The following is a 23,944-nucleotide window of genomic DNA, read 5'->3' as shown; positions in this document are numbered from 1 at the left end:
ACTCAATAAAAATTTCATTCTCGAAATTTAATGTTTCTTAATTCTTAAACAAATGAAGATACTTAGTCTTTCATTTAACATTCTACCACATTTCCGCTGCGTACTCTGATCTAGTCCAACTCTTCGAAGGCTCAAATCTCAATATCAATTTGCATTAGCCCTAGTTTCGTAGCATCTATAAGATTAACTTTCTTAAGATAGATGTTGACACCTAAAGACTGATTTGATTCTTCGTACATGCATTCTAAAGAGGTAGAAACTTAATGGATACATAGGGGTAGAGGAATCAATTAAGCATAATCATTTATAGAGTTGTTTTAGAGGTCAGTCGATCCCCTGGAGCTAGCATCCAACGAATATGGCCCTCTGCCAATGGAAAATAATAGTTGGCAGAGATTATGGCCCTCGCCAGCGAGTTATAATAGCTCGGCATACGGCCATCGCTAGCGGATTATAATAACTCAGCATACGACCCTCGTCAGCGGGTTATAATAGCTCGGTGTAGACCCTGCCAACGAGAAATAATAGTTGGCAAAGATTATGGCCCTCGCCAACGGGTTATAATAGCTCGGCATATGGCCCTGCCAACAGGTAATAGTAGTTGGTAAAGATTACGACCCTGTCACGGGTAATAATACTGACCATAGCTGCACTACCATCTGAGAGCACGGTTTTCGAAGTATGAATAATGACAACTATGAATTACAAAGAATGGATAATGGCAAGTACGGATTTTAAAACATGAATAATGGTGATTACGGATTTCAAAGCATGAATAATGCCAAGTACAGATTTCAAAGCATGAATAATGGCAATTACGGACTCCCCCGCCTCTACGGGGCACGTGCGGCACCCAGTGCCCACGTGGGGGCCACATGAGGGGGAACACGGAGCTTCTCTGCCAGATATTGTCCGGTTCCGGAGCCCGCACGCGCTGCTTAGTCCCCTCCCTAGTTTTGTTTTTCACCCAAAACGTGTCTGCAAGATTTGGAGACACCCACTCTCCCATATGACCTAGGTGTATTTCTATAATTAGGACCTTGACATATTTGCCCATCTCCAAATTGGGGCTCCCATACTGTCATGCAACATATCCATTCAGATAATATGGGTTCTCGCCCTATTTTTGTCGGGACTGATTTCTTAAATCGAGGTGTTGCATTTTCTTTTTTTATGATGGAACTTGGTGCGGTGAAGCTCCAGCAAAATTACATGTCCATTAATTAAGCTAGTGAGATTGGAGACATGACATCACTATAAAAGATAGGGTCGGCTACATGATGATTCTACTCTTTAACAACTTTAGATGGCATGGATATACGTGCATAAAAAAGTGCATGAGAGAAAAAAAAACGAAGGGAATACATGTAAAATAAAGTAATTGATGGGGGTTTAACTGCTATAAATATTTAAATTGAAAGTCGTTTATTTACTGCATATCACACGATAAAATCAAACAATTAAATTCAAAACAAAATATTCATCTCTCTCTCTCTCTCTCTCTCTCTCTCTCTCTCTCTAAGATAAAAAGAAAAAAGTATAACTCTAACTGAAATTCCGAAGCCTCGATAACGTCTAGCGCAAATTAGGGGTAATCCAAACAGGTGGCGACCAAAGCTCGCAGGAAGCAATAGGGGGGCATGGCGATGGCCGTATGCTATCATCTTCTATGCTGCATCTGCGTGAATCATGTCCTCGGATGTGGCCATGCACGTAGCCCAGCAAGTCGTCGGTGAAGTAGATGCAATTTCCTCTGCATCCAGGAATATCGGCGGAGGACAGGGAGAAGGAATGGTTTTTTCCCAGGAACAATGCTCGGTCGCCCAAACTCTTCACCATCGAGCGCTTGGGCTTTCCCTTCAGATCGAGCAGCTTGCAAACGTCAAAACAACAGGTCTTGCAACCGGGCCGGGCGTCCAAATCATATTCATGCCGGACGGCCAACAAGAGCTCGCCACCGGACTCCACCAGGTAGTTCTTGTACCAGATTGAGGCGGACAAGCCACCCATGACGTCGGTCGCTTTGGCATCGGCGGAGGGATCAGCATCCACCGCCGCAAGTTTTCCGGCGCGGTCGAAAGAATAAAACAGCCCGTTGCAGCAAGCGATATCAAGTGTAGGCGCTCTTCGAACGATGACGGTCCAATTCGCGTCCCCAGGCCTCCAGAGCATGATATCGCCTGTTAAACCGAGAAGGGCCATGGCGGTCCAAGGAACACCTGCATGCGGACTCGAGGATAGAACGATCTTTCCAATGCAGTAGTCGCGCATCCATGTTGAGCAACGGACCTCCTCGCGGCCGGTTCGGTATCGAACACGGTACTCGTCCCGACGTTTAGAAGCTTGGTCCACGCAGTCGAGGGTCGTTATGGCCGGGAGGTCGATCCGAGCTCTGGTGAGTGGATTGAAGAGGAAAACGTCGGGGCTGCGGTCGACGAAGGCCAGCCAGCCATGGGAGGAGCCGCAACACCGCTTCTGGAGGGTTTCCGGGAGCTGGATCCAGTGGGTTTTTTTGGTGGAGAGGCTGCAGAAGCCTCGATTCGCACTGTTGACGGTGTTGGGACGGATGTTGGGACGGATCAGCAGTAGCTGCTGGAGAGGGAGATGGCGGGGCTCGGCTGCTGCTGCGCGTCGCCACCAGACGCAGACGGATCGGAACCGGATGTAGTCGGAGTTTTTGGTGAGGAAAGTGGAGATGAGCGAGAGCACGTCCAGAGGAAGGTCCTCGGACCAGCAACCCATCTCTAACTCTTTTCGGGACGCAGAAGATCGATGAACAAGGATCGAGCTTGTAGTTTGAGGGAGGAAGGAAGGGTTGGGGTTGGGGTTATATATATTAGCGAAACACCATCCGATCTCAAGCCACGTAACATGGAGTGATAAGATTGAGGGCTTGAGAATCGGAACAAACACCCATCCAAAACGTTGGGATAAGCTCGGATTTCCTCTCCTTGGGTCACCGACTCCTTGTAGAATTGGGAAGACAAAAAAAGACGGTTTCTTCAGCTAACTACAAGAGAAACAACTAGTATCAAATCCAAACCACTTCCAGCCTGACTCATGAAGTTCGTCACAAATCCAAACTACTTCTAGCCTGACTCATGAAGTTCGTCACAGCTGGACAGCCTTCTCATCCAGAAACGACGTTCCTTGAAGTTATTATAGTTTATCCAGAAAGCCTTCTCATCACTAATTCATTTACAAATACAGTTGGGGCACAGTTATTGTCCTATACGTTGAAAAAAAAAACACAAAAAAGTTCGCCAACTGTGGTTTAGCCCTCTCCCAAATACAAATCCAGCTTCATTTAAGTTGTTGCAGCATAACTTCTTGAAAAAATACATAAACGAAAGTTCATGAATGGTAGGTAGGCCTCTCCCAAATACTCTCTAATTCTTCAAATCTTGGAAAAGGTGAGATTCAATTCCTGATCACTAAGTTCAAGTACGAAGAGCTTCAACGACTTGATAAATTGATTAAGTCAATATGTGTAGTTAATATCGGCTTATATAATAACAGAGTAGTGCATAAGTATTGATTTTGACACTTTTTAGGTAATATGAGTAATAATCTAAAAGATAGATATGTTTTACAACCGTATAAAAGTGACAGGATGGGCAGAATGAAGACCACAACAGTAAATACTACAATTACAAAGGCAACAACCACTATACCTATGCTTTTACAGCCGTGGCAGCTCCCATCCCTATAACGCGGCTTCATCCATCACGATGCTTTCTTTTTTAGCCATTCAACTTTTCCGAACAAATAGGTGGTCAATCGAATGCATGACCAAACCACAGCGATCCCGTAGATCACGTACCAACCAATAATGAAAATGCGGAGAAGGGAGAAAGACTCCGAACACATTACCAATTTGACTCCTCCTACAATGGGGTCACTCACCGGGAGATACTCGAGCTCATGCAGCACCATTCTCGATGTTAATCGCTTGTGATCCACAACACCCATAATTCTTGTCTAAAACTGTAATTTTCATGAGCAGTGGTAAAATGAAGCTGAAACCTAATAATGTCAACTGTACTTCAGTACATTATAATTCCTGAGCCGGCCAATTTTTATGTCTCATGAACCATCATTGTTCGGTTTTTAACTTAGGATTATCTTCAATACCTTTTTTAAAATTAGTCGGGCGGCCTTTTTTTTTGTTTTTCTTTCTTTTTTTGAGAAAAAGGAAGACTAGATCACCTAAATTTTGTTTTAAAAAAATAATATATAAATTGATAAATATACATAAAAAGTGAACTACAAGGAAAATATAGATTTTAGACTGATGTTAGCTCCCAACAATTATATTCTTCAAATCTGAAGGTTGATAAGAAACGGGAATCTCTATCCATTGAATAACTGCGAAGGGTTAGTTTTTCCTTTGTTCCAAGCTCTTAGAAAATCTGGAAGGTGATTCTGACTACATAATATTGACCAATTATTGAATATTGCTTCTAGTAGCTACCGATAGTATTGAACCATGCTTGTTGCGGCGGTGGAGGGGGCCACCCATTGCTTTGGGACATTCAGACTATATTTAGTGGTGGTGGAGCTTTTCAGGCCAAACATATTTTTTGAAAGGTAAATGGGGCCGCGGACTAGGTAGCTTCGTATGTGGCTAGTCACTCCGAGGGCACTTTATAGATTGGAAAAAGAGAGCTACCTAGAGCGTTCCGAGACTTAATTTTTTTGATCTTATTAGATGTATCCGTACTAGAACTGTATAAATTATCCATTTCAGCAAAAACAAAAAAACCATGCTTGTTAAGCAAGATTCATTCATCTCTTTTCTTCCAACAAGCCCAGCAAATTACTGCACATAACGTTAGAATAAAAAAAATAATGGGTTGGGTTGATTTAGAAAAACATCCACACCTCTAATCCAAGCATGGGTCTTGAAAAATTGATTATGGATGAAGAATTCCAAATGATAAACAAATTAACTTCTCTATAGTGGAGAAAAAATGGCACGTTGAGAAGAGATGATCCATTGTTTCACTCAGATGATTGCAAGGTACACATTCATCCAGATATTTGTTCATCTTCCTCCCAAGATTATCTCTAGCATTTAGTTTCTTTGTCCAGCATGGTCACAAGAAATATCTGCTTTTTAGTGGGACAGTGAGATTCCAAAGAGAACTAGCAGATCGGTATTTAACATGTTAGGAATTTAGAAATTGGTAGAAGGATGAAGTAGAGACTACCTTTTGGCTTTCCAACTTCCACATTAGCTGATCTGAATTTTGGTTGGGAGTAACCGAGTTTAAAAGCGCTTGCTGATGATTAAATTCTTCTTGGATGCCAGCGAATTGTACCTATGGCCATTTAAATATCCAAGTCTTCAAAACTCTATGGTTGAACAAGGATCGAGCTTGTAGTTTGAGGGAGGAAGGGGGGGTTGGGTTGGGGTTATATCGTGTAATTCGCTCGGATTTCCTCTCCTTTTAGTATTACGATACCTAGTCCGGGGAGGACTCCTTGTACTATTGGGTCACCGACTCCTTGTAGAATTGCGTCACCTAATCCGGGGAAGACAAAAGAAAAAATTGAATTTGAGAAATCACTTTTATAAAACATTGGTTTAGGGTTTAGAGTAAGGGTTCGATCCATTGGTCAATGAATTGTATACCCTGCTGTAAAAGGGAGGCATCGATTAATTGTATACCCTACTGCTACAATTAAAGGTGTTTGACGAAATGTCTACGAGGATTATAGCTTTTTGAATTGCCGTTACCTGGGACGACGTTCATAATGGATGTTCATATGTATTATTGAAGATTCATTCATCCACTCGACTATTGCTATGTATGGTAATTTCCACGGCAAGGATTGATACTTAGCTAGCCTGCTGCAAGAAGGCGTGCTTTCATGCTTTCCAGTACATATGAGAGCAACAGCAAAGTAAATGGTACAGACACGAGATTAAATCGAGTTTATTCTATGGTTTTGCTGAGTTCATTCTTGGTTTTGATTTACAAACTCATCCGCAGCATTTAGAAATAGGGAATTTGTATTATTGTGTACGTTGAAATATTTCATCCGATATTCACCCTCTAGGGCGATTCTTCACGAGGTAAGAGGAATTTTGACATACAGCTCTGAGAGGAGGAATTCTGGAAGCAAAAAAAGAGAGTTTCTTAGCTAACTACAAGAGAAAAGTATTGTAAGGTGAAGGGGGAAATAACCAGTATCAAATCCAAACTACTTCTAGCCTCACTAACTCATGAAGTTCGTCACAGCTGGACAGCCTTCTCATCCAGAAAGGCTCCTTGAAGTAATTATAGTTTCCATGTCACACACTTGATTGTTCTTTTTGAAGAACATAAGTTACATGAAGTAAGAACAACACTCAATTCTACTGAGGAAACATCAAGCCAAGCAATATGTGACAAGAAAAAGAAGAGGAAGGAGGAGGAGAAGAAAGCTAGCATACTGTCGAATCGAGCACAGATAATTATTTTTTCTCCAAAAGCAGGAACAGAGATAATCTGCCAACTTCACTCTGCTACTTGGAAAAACCAGAATGAACTAAATTCTTGCATGCTAGTCTTCATATCCAAAGCATTCCACCATTCTTTCTCACCATGAATGACCCCTGGAATGGAACCACCAGTTAAATGCGGCAGAGTCAGCTGGGGGCACTCCAACACCTTGATGTACTCCAGAGAAGGAACAGATAGTGGCTGCTCACAAAGGCTCTTTAATTTTGGCAGGTTTCGGAGTGTGAGAGTCTTCAGCCTTGGCAGATGGCCAGGCACATGAACATCTCTTTCTCCACCTATCATCTCCTCCATTTTCTTGCAGGTATCTATGTTTATATGCTCCATATGCTCGAGTAGTAGAACCCAGCTGATGTCTTTCAGTCGATGGCAGAAGCTTATGTCTAGCTTGCGAAGCATTGGAAGGCATTTAGGAGTAATTGCTCCGGACCAGACGATCTCTGCTTCATACAGAGCCTTGAGACAGAGGACCTCAAGGTGCGGGAGCTGCCAAGTTTCTTCATCAATCTCTTTGCCATAACCCCCAATCTTGAGTTCTTGTAAGAGGATGCAGTCAGAGATGGTGACTTCTCTCAGGTTCTCGAGACTGGAGGACAGGTGCACAGAATTCAGATCTCCGCAGCCCTTCAGATTCAGCAGGCCAGTGGATTTAGACAGTGTATGGGACCTCAAGAACCTTTCCCAAGCCGTGGTGTTGCAAATGGTGATTCCCAGATCGCTCAGTCGGTTCAAACACTCAAGTTCCTCAATGCTCGCTCCACGACTCTTGACGTCGCCTTCTCTGCCTTCGACTTCCCAATCCCCGTAGCTTCCATACATATTCAGCACTACCAACTTGGAGAGCTTGGATATCACGTTTTCACTAATCACAGAGAGCTTATTCGTTCCCTCGAGAAGAAGCTGCATCAAATTCACCAGCTCACCAATCTCTTTGGGGAGTGACTTGATCTTGGGTGAACGATAGATCAAGATGCCTCAATTGGACCAATCGGCCGATGCTGCTCGGGATTGCTTTCATGCCCGTGTATGAGAAATCCACCAGCCTGAGAGCTGTTGCATCCGTGAATGAATCATCTGCTAGCTTTTTCAAACGAAAATTCCGTTTGAGTATGAGCGTTCCAAGCTTGGGGTTGCTTGCTGCTGCACCAGGGTCATGGATGTAGTTGCACATCAGAGATAATTTCTCAGCCTCTGCAGAATTCTGCACCTTAGGAACATAGGCCAGCCCAGTCCCTGCTTGAACCAGGAACTCATTCTTCTTTATGTCCAAGATGAGTTCGCGAAGTATGTCGTGCATCATCACCTCCAAATCAGGTTTGTCGCCGTCCTTCAACATGCCCATGGCCTTCAGCTCCTCCATATAGTCCTCTGCCTGCCGACAGGCTCTGTCCGTGCCACAGGAGTCGTCCAAGAAGCCTTCTCCCAGCCAGTAGCTAACAAGTTCTTTCTTCTTGATGGAATGGTTTCTAGGAAAGAGGGAACAATAGGCGATGCAATCTCTCAATTCCTTGGGGGCTAGTCTTCTGTGGCTGCAGTCAAAGTGGAAGAGCACCGGTTCCATACCTGGAAAAATCTCGTGTTTTCCTTGTTGGAACTCCTCCTTTGATTGCCTCAGCATCGCTAGCCCTTCAATCCACTCCTCTCTGCTCGTCGCCGTCGCCATGGAACGCCCGACCGTCATCAGCCCAAGCGGCAAGCCGTCGCACTCACAGGCTACGTCCCGGGCCACATCTATTATTTCAGGGCTCGAGGACGCCTTGCCGGCAAATCTCTGGAATAGCTGCCATGCCATCTCTAGCTCCAAGGGATCCACCCTTATAGTCAAAGTAGCGCCCATATCTCTGCAAACTTGTTGGTATCTCGTGGCGAAGAGCACCTTGCATCTGTTTCTGCCATCGGGGAGGGGAATCCCGACCTCGTCGAGGTCCAACCTACTCCAGATATCATCCAGCATGAGCAAGTATCTCTTCTTCTCGAGTGCGAGCGATATGCGTGCAGCTTTTCGCTCTTTGCTCTCATTCGCCTGCCACGGCAAGCCCAGCCTCTTTGAAATGGCCACCTGCAGCCGCCCCACGTCGGAATCGAGGGAAGCCGAGGCAAAGACGACCACGTCGAAACCATGCTCGCTGCTGAGGAAGGTGTTGTTGAATGCTTTCAAGAGAGTTGTCTTGCCAACTCCTGCCGGGCCCGATATGCCGATTATTTGAGCTCTTTGGTCGTTCAGGTAAGTCTCCAGCTCCTTCAACCTGAGCTCTGCGCCCAGAGCCATGACAGGAATGCTGACGACGGTAGGCAGGTCCCGTCTGTCGTTTGGATCGATGGGGTGGCCACGGTGACTCGTCGATGATCTAGTGGTCTTACGAGGATTTGGACCGCCCGAGGCTAAGTTTCCTTCCGGAAACGCGACGGATGCTGCCTTCTTGTTGCAGAATTTAGTGATGCTGTGCTTGCGAAGGAATGGGAAGCACCCAGACTCCGCCTTGGTTTCTCCCATAGCTCGACGGCAGAGCTTGCAATACTCTGCACCGTGTCGACCGATAGAGTTTATCTTGTATGGAACTTTTCTAAATCATACCCATGGATCAAAAATTTAGCATCCTGTCCATTTTTTTGAAGTCAATTCTTTTCGACCTTTGATTTCTGGGAAGAAACAAGAACGAGTAAACGTGCTGTGTAATATTACCCAAGGGACTATTAATTGTATGGATCGCGAAAAAGAATTATATGGGGGTGCTACATGTTAAAGGAAGAAGACCGGGCTCTGATTGTTAAGCGACAGTAATATTAATTAGGGACCAGTGAATAATTCAGCTCCTTACTTGGTGTACTACGGAAATCTTGTTTCCTTTAAATATTTTGTTGAATGAGACTTGAAGAAAATTCAAAGGAGGACCTTTTCAACCGTGCACATAAAGAAATCATTTAACGAGAAATGCCGTGATCGGATAGAATGATGTTACGCGTGCCCCCACAAATCAGCTGGAATTCCCTACGTTTTTATCTCTTCTTTTTTTTTCTTTTCAAAGAAAATTTGGTGAGCAGTCTTGGACAAGTGAAATGGGAGAGTTGCCAAATAGCTGAAGCAAGGCTAGTTAAGTAATTTACTTATATCATTTCCTTCTTATAAGAACTTCTTGTCTTATCATGGAAGAACTCCATTTTCTCCATCAAAAAACTTTAAGAAACAAATTCACTGATGGCTGAAGTTAAGAACATCATTCCTCAAGTTAATTATTTTTGGAACTCATTTAGGATTGGCTGAAGTGCTGCCCCTTTACACCACAAGCAGCCAATCGCAGGTTGTATGGCAGCACTTGAGACTAGATGTATAAAGAAGCTGACAGTGATAATTTACTTTTTACTCTCAAATCCACATAATGACATTTCAAATGATTCCTTCGTCTCGGGAAGACGTTGCGTGCGCACTGTGGGCTTAAAACCGTGGGAGCTCGGTGGATAAATCTGCTACTCCTGCGTGCTGGAAGGCAGTGTTTCTTTTGGTTTAATCTTCCATTTCCACCCTCGAGAAGTTCTACTGTTATAGAATTGATGTAGTTGGAAAAAATCCTTTTCATAGGATGATCATATAAATTAATATATATATATATATATATATATATATTAGAATGAATTGGTTACAAGATTCTCAAGGTAGAGTTGACTTTCTAAAATTAAGTTGAATTGCCATAAAAAATTGATTTTCCTCAACCTTTCCATGTCAGAAGAAAGGAAAAATGGTGGGAGGTGGTGGTTGTGGTGTAAACGAGGGCAACTTCGTGAAGGCCACGCATCATCCTTTTTTTTTTTTTTTGCATATTTTACTCTCCATCTTAATTAAACAACATTTTGATATTTAATGCCAACCATTATTAGCTCAGCTCTTTTCATGAGAGATCTCAGTTACAAGTTGGAACCAGTTTAGGTCACAACTTATTATAACCTCAATCTCTTCCTTGGTATCAAACATGTCGATAGAAGGAAATCCAATCTCTAAAAGAAATAAAACTCTAGTAGAATCCAAACTTACGGTTTATGTAGCTTCCTACAAATGGATTATTGCGGAGCTTTATGTAAGCGCAAATCGAACATCACAATTCATAAACTTCAATGTTTATGTCTCACAAAATCCCAAAATACATGTTCATGTAATAGAAAAATGGAGAACTCAACAAAAAGCCAAAGCATAAAGACTGAAAGAACAAACGCATGGAAATGCCCAGGGAAGCACCTCTATGGAGGAACAACTCATGTACCTCATAATTGTCCTACTTTGGTGGCCGAATTGGACAACCATTTTTTCCATCAGATTGGGGTAAAGTGGGCACAGAAAATTGCTTTTGAGTTCTCTTCCCACACCAGATTATTCCACCAAACTCGAGAACCACATATCTGTTTCAGTTTCTTTGCTTTGCAGCTGTGGAGCAATGGAAGTTCTTTCAGATTTGGACATGCTTCCACTCTGATGCTCTCTAGACAAGGAAAGTCCCTTGCAGGACAGATGCTCTCCAGCTTCGGTAGGTCGTTCAGGATTATTGTTTTGAGTCTAGAAAAGGGATCCTTGCAGCGCATTGGTCCACCAGTCTGCTCTTCTTTCACTTGCTCTATTTTATCGCTTTCGGACATGGCATTCAGTGCATCATAGCCTTCTTTCTTCTTTCCTTCTATTCCATCGTCTCCAGTCATAAGAGTTGGTCTCGTTGTCTGCTTCCCATTGATCCTCTCTTCTACAATGCTTTCCATCCCATGGCAATTAGATATAATGAGCCTTTCAAGGGATTCTAGATGTAGGACCCAGGTAACTCCCTCCAATTTGGGACATGAGTGGATAGTTAATTTGCAAAGATTCTGAAGGTGAAGGCCGGCTGAACTCACCAATACTTTCTCGAGGTTTGGAAGAATGGCCAGCGTGAGCACCTTCAGACAAGAAGGTTCCTGTTCGTTGTCGTCAGCTGTCAGCTCCTTCAACTCATTGCAGGAGTCCACAGAGAGCTCTTCAAGATGCACCATATGCTTCAAGCCGGAGAGAAGGATGGACTCCATGCCTTCGCAGTATTTCAGACTCAGAAGGTGTGTTGATTTCGCAAGTGGATCGGTCCCCTTTAACTTCCTAAGAACTGCTTCTGAATATATGGTGATTCCGAGGATATCCAGCTCTCTCAGATTATCTAGATTCAGGTCTTCCACTTCCCACATTCCATAATTACTCTTGTAAAGGTTCAGAACTCTAAGCTTGTCGAGCTTCGATATGGTGCCATTAGGAATCTCCTTCAGGGCAGAGGTTTTGCTCAAATTCAGGTGCCTCAGTTGCTTCAGAACCCATAGTCGCTTGGGCAGTGCAGTGATGCGCGTGTAACATAGATTGAGGTGCTCCAGGTTGGCCAATGCATCAATCTCCGGAAGCCTAGCGATAGAAGTGTAAGAAAGATCAAGGACCCTCAGACTAGACATGGATCTGAAGAACTGTGTGCTGAGTTTCTCCAAATTTGGGTTGTGTTGGATCAGCAAGGTGAGGAGATTTCCACAATTTGGTGAGACAGGGAGCTTGATGAGATCATTGGACATTAGAGATATCCTCGTGAAACCTTTCCAGTCAACTTCCGGCGCTTCCTCCAAACCCTGACCTGCTTGCACCAGAAACTTCCCCGGATCGAGCAACCGGCGGCCCAGCTTCCGGATTATGTCATGCATCTTTACTTTCTCCGTGTCACTGCTCTGCAGCAAGCTTTTAGAAATTAGACTACGTATGATGAAGTACCCTTCATCAGATAGATCACGGTGGGTGGGACGCCCTCCGTCTGATAGTGCGGCAGGTTCAATGAGCCCTTCAGCTATCCAGTAATCCACAAGTTGATCTTTCTTGATGAAGCCATAGTCCGGGAAGAGGGTGCAGTACAGGAAGCATTGCTGCAACGTGTGGTCGAGCTTGTCGTAGCTGTATTTTAATTTAGCAAACACAAGATCATCAACACCAGGAATCCGTTCTGGAAATGCCTTCATTGCTCTCGCGGCATGTCTCCACTCCCTGGGGTGCTTCAAGCCTGCCACAGCCCTTCCAACGACATTGAGAGCAAGCGGCAGGCCCCCGCAGCTGCGGACGATAGCCATGGCGTGTTCTTTTACCGCAGGTTCCTCAACCACGCTCTTCGCTGTACTGGTCAAATTGCTGAGGAACAGCTTCCTTGCTTCTGCTTCCTCCAAGCATTGCATCTTGATCAAGCATTGATGGGCACCCATGGCGATGCACACATCCTTTGACCGCGAGGCGATGATCAGCTTGCAGTGGTTCTCCCTGCTGGGGGTGGGGATTCCCACAGCCTCCAGGCTGAATTCCTCCCGCACGTCGTCCAAGAGGAGCACAAACTTCTTCTCTTTCAAGGCCCTCAGCAGCACCTTAGCTCGTAAAATCTCGCTTTCGTTGTCATTCCATGGAAGACCCCACCTATCAGCGATCATCTGCTGGATATCCACCACATTCAGTGTCTCAGAGTTGGACACTTCGATGTTGATCACAACATGGTAATCGTTACTTTTTGTCCCCAACGCATTGTTGAATTCGTTGAGAAGTGTTGTCTTCCCAACTCCCCCCAGCCCCCAGATGCCAATGATGCTGTTATCCTCGTTGTCGAAGTAGTCCCGGAGCCGCTTCAGAACCGAAGCCAAGCCAAAGGTCGGTCTTCTGGGACGCTCCACGATGAAAGGCTGCTGTGGGTCGTTGGCTACCGAAGTGAGACCATTCCCTTCTTCATCTAAGCGAACCACCTCCTGCAGCTTCTTGCTGACCTTCCTGCCGAGCCGGTAGCGATGAAGAAGATTTGGGGTGCAGCGGCAGAGGCATCTCCCCAAGTTTTCATAGTCCTCGCGAGTAGGACTTTGTTGTGGGAGGTTTGCAGCCCTCTCCTGCCACAATGAGACTTTAGCTGAAGGAACCTTCTGCTGAACCAGAATTGCTTGCACCTTTGCATCAACGTCCTTCTGTGTGGCCTGTAAATTATCTGTCTCTGTTTCAAGGGAGGACCAATTTTTTTCCAGGCAAAGGAAAGAGCAGATCTCTTCAGCCAAGGGTTCCTCTAAATGGGACCAGACGGTTGGGCAGATGCATTGCAGGCCTTCACAAAGGAGGCAAATGGCAGAAGGATCCCCCATCCAAATAAATGAATGAAGGACTGTTTGATTGGCAGATCGAACAAACTAAATGATGGAGGGGTTGTTCTTATAAGCAATGCTGTGCACTCTACGGCCTGCAAATGTGGGGAACTAAAGATTTTTTTTTTTTTTAAAAAAAAAGAAGGTTTTTACTTGTATAAGGACTTGTTCTTAGGTTCACGGTCATGGACTTGTTCTTCTTCTCTACCAAGACCAAGTCGTTCATTGCCATCAGCCTCACGGCCTACCTTCCTCTGTCCGTCAATACATGTGCATGGACTGAGGTTGAGTTGACCTGGTTAAAAGATAAATTAATTCAAGTCAAGGCGTATTTCCAGAATGAAGATCCATCGAGTTTATAATAATGAAAACTTATCATCAGGTCCTTGGATTTACGAGGACTTATTTTTCAGGCCCATTGGTTTTCAGATTTCAGAACAATCATTTTTCCTTTCCTTTATTTTCAAGTCCCTGGATGTACAATGACTTATGTTCAGGTCCTTTGACAAAATGTACAGGTCTCCACAGAATACTACTGGTTAATAGCATCTTTAATGAAAGGATGAGTACTTAAAAAAATGTAACAGTCCATTTTCCATTTCCATATAACATTCCATCTTTTATTAAAAATAAGGTGAAAATGTCGCAATCATTTCATTGAGTATTCAGTCTTATGTGCGCATGAATTTGCCTAGTTGAATCTTGAACAAAGAACATTATATGGAAATGGCTTCATAAAGAACATGTGGTTAATTATCTTCTTCGGCCTGAATAAATGGCTTCATAAATGATCGATAAGTTTTGGTGACTCAATTAGATGGCTGCATCATGTACATATGTGATTAGCCTTGGCTATTGAAGTAGATGCCTCAGACCAACACAGAGGTATCTATACCTAAATAATGTCAAAACGTACATAGCAAGGATAAAGATGAATCACAGAAAGAAAGTTACAAAAAGAAGCCAAAGGCAACTTCATGGAAGCAGTTGATGTAGCAGAATTAGTCAAGAAGGAAGACTTGCTCATCCATTGAGCTGTTCATCCCAAATGCAAAAGCCAGAACAAGTTTGGAGGCAAAGCAAATCAATTACCAGTGATAGTGAAAGGTTTGAGGCAGCCTAACAGCTGGCCCAGGATATTATTTTCTTTCTTTATTCTTTTGTAGATAGTGGAGAGGTTCATAAAGATTAATATAAGTCAATTTTATGTTCTAATATACTTCCTTTTTTTTTTCATGTGCAAGTCTAATCTCCTAGCTTATAAAAAAATGTTACATCCTCAGAAGGGAGAATGTTTGGCTAGCTTGGGTATGTATAAGATCTTTAAATAATAAAGAAGGAAAAATTTAACAATTATATGCTCGATTAGGAAGTAAGTGCCTATGGAATGATTAATGTATTGCAAGAAAACTCATAGATAGGATTAAAAAAATTAAACACCCTTATTTTCTACTTTTCTGTTGAACCTAATTTTATTCTTCTCTATCTTTTCTCTTTTGTTTGTTTCTTAGCTCTTCATATCGTGAAGAAAGAGGACAGAGGGAACATACTGGACCAGAAGTAATGAAACAGGATTCTTTTTCTCGCCCAAAAGATCATGGGAGCTGGACTGTGGAAATGCAGGAACCGCACACATTTTGAAGAGAACGTAAAAAAATAATCTTCTAAATAATTCATGCAAATGAGTCTGTCAAGGGCATATTAAAGATTGTGCAAGTATGTTAACAGATGAAATAGTCCGAAAAAAATTGATTAATTTAAATTTAACTTTTTCCAATAAATTGTAAATGCTCTATCTGAATGTTGGAATTGGTTACATTTACTTCAAAGATACCTTATTAGATTGCTTTGGGATTGCATATTTTTATATCGTACGAGGTATTAGGCGAACATAAAAGAAAAGAAAACAAAAAAAAAAAAAATTAAATCCTTTTGCAAATACGAGTATTAGCATTTCAGATTAGTCCAAATATTGGTTGACATCAGCCAATCATATCTCATTGACATATATGTGTGTGTACACACATGCATATATACTCGAATATATCTCTACTCGGATTCAGTCAAGTATAGATCAGATGATGCGGGTCTCACACTGACAATCCAAACTATTGGATATGATCTACTATCTTTAAACTACTTATATACCAAAATCTATGTGATTTGAAGATTCCTAATCTATATAACAAATGGTCAAAAAAAATCTATTATTTTGTTTATTTAAATTATCTAATTTTTAACTATTTGATGAATAGAGTAGAGGTTTCCAGATTACATGATTTTTGGCATCATTTGAGATAAATGATGGTTTGGACGAGCTGAATATCCACAGATCCAGTAATGGTGCTAAATGTCTCAAATGCATTAGTTATAAGCTCCTCATCTTCTGCTCAATTAAAACAAGCAGAATGATGTCAGTACCAAGCATCTAAATGAAGACCATGGTTCGCACCTAACTCGATGCTTCTTGCTCAAAAGAAATATCAACTTCTATTTGCATATGTACTACAACGTTCATATATATTATAACAAGGGTTTCTAATGTTTATACTATTGACCCAAAATGTTATTACTTTTCACACTAATGCTTCAAATGCATTTTGATATTAAGCAATTCAAAAGTTACACATCATTGTAATTAAGTGAGCCTGTCAGCATTCTGGAGCCACATATACAACCCACTCTTATGTGGACCCTAACAGGGGAAGCAAGTTCAAGCTGATTGTTAGGATTAATGTAGGTTTCAGATGTGGGCTTGAGGGTACTAGTAGTGCTAATTTTTTTATAATTATTGCTATTAGGTATTAGGTACCAAGCAATAAACACTAATTGCTGGTTGTAATTGTTATTAATATTGTTATCATCCATCCAAAAAAATATTACTATCATTATTGTTGTTATTATTGTAGTTTACAAAATATTACTAACACAAGATTGCAGCAAAACATAATCCTATTGAATGAAACATTGCCCTCAATCCCCAGAAGAGCCAAGGCATCTTGTTATTATCTTGCTGAACCTATGTAGTAATATGAACTTCAATTTATAACAGGCAATGTCTCTGTAGAAAGTATGCATATATACACTACCATCAAGACTATGGACAACTGAAACTTGAAGGTCGCCGTATCAATAATCATAAGGAAAAATAACCGTTCACCTTTCAAAACTATGGGAAGAGAACAAGAGACAACATCTGACAAAGATCTTAAACAGGTTGAAGCAAGCTAGTAAATGAAGAATCAGATATACAATAAATTGAATATTTTTTTCAATTGTATTGTGATCTTGTATGCGTTGAGATACTGCTTCCAAGCAATGTCTATGTTGAGCCATAATAACCTCCTTATCTGGCATGAAAAAGAAGTTATGGATGATATTAGACACAGCAAAAGCACATTGTTGCTTTTCTTCTCACCCTTCTTCATCCAAATTAAATATGCCATCTTCATCAAACCATCATTCCACAGACTGCTGCTTTTTGCAGCTAGAAGCCTCTGTATTGGATGGACCACTTCCAAGACTGCCATTAAAATAATCCAATTTTGAACTTTTAAATTGTCAATGTAAATAAAGGGTGTCTGAGCATGATAAGTTGGCATGAAAGGAGAGACAGAACCAATACAACATACCCTGGTGAGAATAGGGCATCAGTCCAGCTTAATGTTTCATACTCGTTCCCAAAATCTGTAACCACAGAATTTGCTCTCAATATTTTTACTCTTGGTGGCTTTGTATAGTCCCAAGAAAGAGCTATGTCATGCCAGCCATCAATCTGTGACATGAAAACATATGACATGATCACCTTGCTCTAAATGCATTTAAAATCACCAGAGGTGTGCTAGATTCTAGTAAAATATTCAATTTGACATATTTAAACCATATTAAAAGCACTAAAAATATACTCAAAGTACTTGAAGAAGGGAAATTCTAAAGCATTCTCGAAATTTGAGAATAATATGCAGGTCAAAAAATGTCAACATTTATTGGTAAATTATAACCAATCACAAAATTTCTCTCAAAGGAAAACCACTGAGCAAATGTCACTTTAGGTAAGAAAGTCGCTCGTTATCGACAAATTGACCAATATATGTAATAGGAATTAAAGCTTTCAAGTGCATAATGCAGCAAATGCATCAAGAAGAATTAAATAGTTCAAAAGATTAGGTAAAATATAGAAGATAAATAAAAGATAACAGCACCTGCAACTTGAAAGAGAGCATCTAGTAGTCCAGATATCTTAGCAAGGGGTGTTGCATCTCTATGGGGGTCATCCTTCTCTTTAAAAGAGAGCAAACATAAGCATGTTCAAGTCCCATGTCAGCTGACTCCTTAACCCGCTTTCCAAAGCTAAGGCAATCCTCTAATGGTTTTGATATATGGGAAAGTAAACAAGCACAGCAATCAACAAGGGAGTCACCCATTAACATCTATTGGTTCCACTTCTGCTTAGTACAAGTATGGTAAGCAACAAGTGAGTCACAAATTAACATTTATAAGTTCCATTTCTGCTCAACATAAATTTTATTTAGCTATAAGTACATAATTACATAGGATTCCCTAAACATGCAGCAACCATCTTATTCACAGTAATATGAAGTATTTCAGAAACATATAAGAAAACGAGAAACAAGGTATCATCCCTAGACATAAGGTAACAGTATCTAAGATGAAACGAGAATGGTCGAGCCCAACTACAAGATCCACAATTTTGGTTCAACAAAGACCAAATAGAAGACAAGAAAAACCATAGTGCTGAGTCACCCTACAATCTAGAGACCTAAGACTGTAAGGCTTGACAGGGTTTGTTTGCCGGTACATAGATCAAGCTGAAAGTAATGTAACTCAAGAAAGTGGAAACTCCCAGAGTTTGGTTAACGACTAAAATCCTGCAACCCGTGTCCGACTTGCATGACCGCAAGCACCATGAATTAGCCTCCCAACATTACTAGACAAAGTTACTTCTCATCCTATTTTTCTTCCCCACTTCAGCCACCTAATTTTGCTCGACCAAGAAAGTCTACAAATACCTAACGTTCTTATTCCAGCTGTCACGCCCCGAACCCGGGGCCCGGGGCGCGAGCAGACGCCGCGCACCTGCAGGGCGGACCCCGCAGGCACGCAAGGCAGATAGATCAGATCCAACATCAATAGCTAAATAAAGATAACTTCCAGTTTTCATATCAAATGTCCATATATACATAAGTCAAAAGAGAAAGTCAATATCCACTAGCTAAATACATCATGATCACTCCATCCCGTAAACCCCATAGTCATATATCATCACCTGTAAAAAATGTAAATAGTAGGAGTGAGCTAACAGCTCAGTAGGCAACATCATGCAATAAAGTCGTCATATAACATGTCATGATGCATATAAAAAGCAGCTAAAACTCATGAATCCAAAAATTCACACGACAATCCGTAAACCCGATCCGAGACTCAAAATAACTCCACCGCATGACTACGGCCACATCACCCAGTGGCATGGTTACACCGAAGTGCCAATACAACTCTCCGAAGAGCCGCTCCACTGAGCCAACGCACCACTGTGCCGCACCCCCTGGTGCCAAACTCACGCTCCACTGAGCCGCTCCGAAGAGCAAAACGCACCCCTGTGCCGCCACTATTCTATCACCGGTGGTCGCGGTGTCGGAACTAGTTCCTCAGTACAAGTCGACAGGGCCAACGTATCATCCCATTGGCGGGGCCTAGACTATAGTCACGCGGATTTTAAAAATCAATAATCAACTTTCCAAATCAAGTCATGATCATACTCCCAATAGTAAAGTACATAACAGTTTATGAAATTAAATACTTAATTTTAATTCTAATACATAATACCAATAATAAATCATAACATCCATATATGCAAGATACATGTTAAAATTCTACTTTAAAGCAATAGGTCACCTACCTGGGATCGCTTAAAAATCCCTGCCACAGATATCACGAACCCCTGGTTAAACATAAATATTAATTATTTAATTAACTAAGAAACCTAATTTAAACAATTTTTCAAACCCTTAAACTCCTAAGTTCATGGATCCAAGAATGGGCCCCTAAGATCAAACATAGACCCTAAAATCAGAACCCTTTAAACCCAAGTCAATTGTGGCCCAAAACAGATTAGGCCCAATTGAACCAAACCAGGTATCAGGTCCAAATCAGATTTCGGGCCCAAACCAACCCAGCCCACAGATCCAATTAGGTTCAACTCAGCCCAACCCAGATTAGGCCCAATTGAACCAAGCCACATTACAGATCTAGATCAAACCGGCCCACACCAAACCAGCTCTGATCAGCCCAGATTAGATCAAGCTTAACAAACCAGATTACACTCAAATTAGACCAACCCAAGTCTAGACCAAATCCACAGTCAGAAGATGGTTCAATCAAATCAAAGTTCATTTGCGTCTGGTTTGTGACACCAACAGAGCACGGAAATTGATGCAAGGGAAACACCCAAAGTTCATTTGTGTGGTTTGAGACATCAATAGGGCACGGAAAACGATGCAGGGAAAGCACCCAGCCGGACGAAGAAGAAGAAGAAGAAGAAGAAGAAAAAGAAGGAGAAGAGGAAGAAGAAGGAGAGAAGAAGAAGAAAGGAAGAGGGGGGGTGGCTGGTGGCTCCGGTCGGCCCTCGGCGGCCGACCGTGGTCCTCGGCGGCGGCGCTCGGCCAGCCGCCGCCGGCCACTCTGCTGTCACAGGCGGCGGAAAGAGACGAAGAGAAGAAGGAGAAGGAGAGGAAGAAAGGGAGGAAGAAAGGAAGGAAAAGAGAGGGAGACCGGGGCTGGAAGCCCGGCCCCCGTTCACCCACCTCCGGCCGAACTCGTTTCGGCCGGATTGACCTCGGCCGGCCACCGTCGGCCGGCCGAATCCCACAAAAAAAAATTTCCCAAAAACAGGGAAATAAAGCCGGTTGACATCCCTCTTTCTTTTCCCTTTTAAATCAATAAAAAAAAAATAGATGGTTGTCTTCCTCACCTCCGGTCGTCGACGATGGATCCCCGGCGGCGTTGGCGGCTCCGGCGGCGACTACGGCTCCGGCGACCGTCTCTAGAAGAGGGAAAAATGAGGAGGAAAAATGAAATGGGAAAGGATTGGGGTTCTCAGAGAAGAGAGAAAGGGAGAGAGAGAGAGAGTGTGTAACAACCCAGAACCTCGCCCAAAATAGCTAGCCGGAAGGTATTATTTGGGTTCCTTGATCCTGTATAAGTACCCAAGATCTATCCAGCGAATAACCGATATGGGACTAAACACACGCCCGCACGGGTCCTCACATACTCCCCCCGTTCAAGCCCTGACGTCCTCGTCAGGCTAAGGGTTCATATCTATTCAAATCTAATCACAAACACCACGATTGGCCCGTGGTCAGTCCCAATAGATCCGTGCTGCAGTGTCCCCTAGTCCACATAGGTTATGGGCCGGGTCCGCTCTGATACCATTTGTAACAACCCAGGACCTCACCCAAAATGGCTAGCCGGAAGGTATTGTTTGGATTCCTTGATCCTGTATAAGTATCCAAGATCTACCCAGCGAATAACCGATGTGGGACTAAACACACACCCGCACGGATCCTCACAGAGAGAGAGAGAGGGAGAGGGAAGAGGGGAAGAGGGAAGAGGGGGGGGGGTGTGCGGAGATCCCGCTGGCCGTTCGGCCGGCGTGGTCGTCGTGGGGACGACCACAATGAACCAACTGAAGTCGGCACTCCTTGCCGACTTCAGTTCGGATCTTCACACCAGCAAAATAATTCCAAATCAAAAAATTAAAATGCAGTTCAATACATCCATATGAGAGAAGACAAAGATTTGCAGTGACATCCCAGTGCTGTCTTCTTTCAACGACATCAAACAATCAAAATCTAAAAGAAAGTTGAAACTGTGTTCACTTGCACATTTAACACAATCATCAACTCCATGACTTTTGTTTCCAAGATTTCCCTGCAAAAACACCCAAAATTATACAAGACAGTCCCAAAAGCTCTAAATCTTATTGCAAGAAAAAAAAAAGAACGATAATAAACACTTGGAATTAATCGAGTCACAGTGCGTTGGAAATTCAAATTCTAAGTAAGTCTTAGCGCTGATTAATTGCCAAAAAAAATGTAAAGAATGACAAGAAAAGAGATGAACATCAACGCCTAGCTCTCCTATTTGAATAAAAAATACGAGGCATGCGTTTTAAGGAAGAAAGAGAGGGGACGGGAAATAGATCGAGAAGCTAACCCGAAAAGGATACGGAGACTTGGAGAGAATGGCCGAGGAAAGAGGCCGAAGCAGCCGAATCGCTGCCGGCGGAGGCGGAAGCAGTGGCGCCGTCGGTGGTGGTGCTTCCGAACGTGCGCCCGCGCTTCGCCGGCGGAGCCGAGCTCCCTCTCCTGCATCTCTCCGCTCGCTTCTCCGACCTCGATGAGGTCGATTTTGGCGAACATGGATCGGATAGGGTGCCTCCAGGGCTTTAGTAAACGGGCCGGATATGAGTCCGATCCGGTATGCACCGATATGTTTATATCCGAAGATTCCGAACACTGTATTTTATAAACGAGGATTCGGGTTTGGGTTTACAGGGCTGGCGGTGTTGACCCGATCTGATCCTAATCCGATTAGATCGGACCCGACTCATATTTGGATTTAAAAATTGGACATAATCTAAATCTCAGGTTGAGCCTCCATCTTATATTTTTCAACCCAATCTAGCGTGACATGGCTCACCCGGTACAATATTTTAGTCAAATTTGTGTCAACAAAAAATAGGTCTAACCTAAACCAAACCTAATCTAATCTGATCGAAAAATCCAACCATATAAACCTCCTTTTTCTTCGCTCTAAATACCTTTATCAATTCATTGAATAAACTCTTATTTTAATTAATTTCTCTTTTTTTAATATCAACAATTACATATCCTCTCATCTATTTTTATGTACTTATATTTAATTATTTTATATTTAAATATTTGTTTGGTAGAATCTTACTATAATATCCTCGAATGTGAATATATATTTAATAAATTATAATTTTGAACAAGAAAAGATCCATTATTTGGAAGAAATTAAAAAATTTTGAATGAAAATTCAAGTTTTAGTTGGCTCTTTTTTAATTTTCTTTAACCTTTTTAGTGATTATATATTTAATTATCAATTATTATGTTTTATTTTTAAAAAAATAGTTAAATGCTTGTCTCGAACTACAAAACCACTCTATTGAATGGTGTCCAATTCATATTTGACCCTAATCCGACCCAAATAACCTGTTGGATCTAATATGCTTTGCATGGATCCATATTGACTTGATTCGATAAACTAAAGAATTGAAGTTGGGTCCAAAATCATGACCCAAATATGAAATTAGGTTGGATTAATATCAAGCATGCTTGTTTGCAACCCCACTCCTAAGTTTCAATAAAATGAGTTTTGCATAAAAAAATATTTAACTAAAATGCTTGAGTATTTCAAAAGGTCATCTAGTATTAGTACAGTGAATTGTTATTGCAAGCACCTCAATCACTTTTATGAGTAATTTTTTTGAATTACGGTAGTATTGCTCTTCATTGAACCCTAGCAACTTTGAAAATTGCTCAAAAAAAAATTATTTTGTTTTCAAAACATATTACATCCATTTCTTTACAAAATGATAGTCTTAAATGATTTTACTCTTTCGTCCTAGTACCAGATTCTTTAACTATACATCAAACATTCAAGCTATGCATATTAGGCTTTTAAATTTGTGCATCATTTATCAAACCCTTGGGCACAAAGGTAAAGTTATCTTAAAAATCCTCAATAAGTATCATTTTGCAAAAATAAAATAAATCTGAATTTTACTAGCAAAACAAATAATTAAATACTTTTAATAAAAATTACTTTAATAAATATATTTCTAACTATGAGTCAATAAGGGACATAGGTGTGTAAAGAGCATTGCAACTAATGGAATGATTTACAGTGGATACAATGAGACTATCTGGCTTTGCTTCTTTATATTCATATTGATAAAAAATAAATTAAGTTTTCAGGTCTTATTGTCTAATAAAATATATAAAGACGAGAAATAAATATTGGCGGCCAGGTCAGTTTATAAATATGATGTCATCAAGTTTTTAATAAAATTTAAATTTTTAGATATGATGAGAAATTTTTGAAAAAAAAAACAGACTAATGGCGACAGAGGATCGGAGGATCTTTGATACTTCCATCGTCAGCGCAGAATTTAGAGCCGCATGAGAGGACATCACCTATACAAGACTTATCCTGAGTATTGATCACATTTTCCTCAAGAGGGATTCAAC

General features: G+C 41.7%; 4 protein-coding genes across 4 annotated transcripts; all 4 read right to left on the bottom strand.

Moving 5' to 3' along the window:
• Window positions 1–1,533: 1,533 nt before the first annotated feature.
• Window positions 1,534–2,742, bottom strand: LOC120104508 (F-box protein SKIP23-like). Its single transcript, XM_039115759.1, has one exon. The coding sequence runs from the start codon at window positions 2,740–2,742 to the stop codon at window positions 1,576–1,578; it is 1,167 nt and encodes a 388-aa protein (XP_038971687.1). The 3' UTR covers window positions 1,534–1,575.
• A 3,697-nt stretch (window positions 2,743–6,439) lies between these two features.
• LOC103717611 (disease resistance protein RPS2-like) lies at window positions 6,440–9,278 on the bottom strand. The gene is given in 2 exon segments (XM_008806066.4): window positions 6,440–7,460; window positions 7,462–9,278. Coding segments are annotated over 2 exon segments (2,496 nt in total). The 5' UTR covers window positions 9,004–9,278; the 3' UTR covers window positions 6,440–6,506.
• Window positions 9,279–10,634: 1,356 nt separating this feature from the next.
• LOC103717612 (disease resistance protein RPS2-like) lies at window positions 10,635–13,907 on the bottom strand. The gene has a single exon (XM_039116750.1). The coding sequence runs from the start codon at window positions 13,650–13,652 to the stop codon at window positions 10,812–10,814; it is 2,841 nt and encodes a 946-aa protein (XP_038972678.1). The 5' UTR covers window positions 13,653–13,907; the 3' UTR covers window positions 10,635–10,811.
• Window positions 13,908–16,755: 2,848 nt separating this feature from the next.
• LOC103717593 lies at window positions 16,756–22,111 on the bottom strand. The gene is made up of 4 exons (XM_039116745.1): window positions 21,885–22,111; window positions 21,548–21,599; window positions 17,285–17,427; window positions 16,756–17,175 (listed from the first exon to the last, which is right to left on the bottom strand). Exons 1-4 carry the CDS (start codon window positions 22,088–22,090, stop codon window positions 17,112–17,114), a joined length of 465 nt encoding a protein of 154 aa, XP_038972673.1. The 5' UTR covers window positions 22,091–22,111; the 3' UTR covers window positions 16,756–17,111.
• Between the last annotated feature and the right edge of the window lie 1,833 nt (window positions 22,112–23,944).

The sequence above is a fragment of the Phoenix dactylifera genome, chromosome 2 (genome assembly GCF_009389715.1).
Source record: "Phoenix dactylifera cultivar Barhee BC4 chromosome 2, palm_55x_up_171113_PBpolish2nd_filt_p, whole genome shotgun sequence".
Taxonomy (NCBI): Eukaryota; Viridiplantae; Streptophyta; class Magnoliopsida; order Arecales; family Arecaceae; genus Phoenix; species Phoenix dactylifera.
This window is presented reverse-complemented; position numbering and strand designations above follow the sequence as displayed.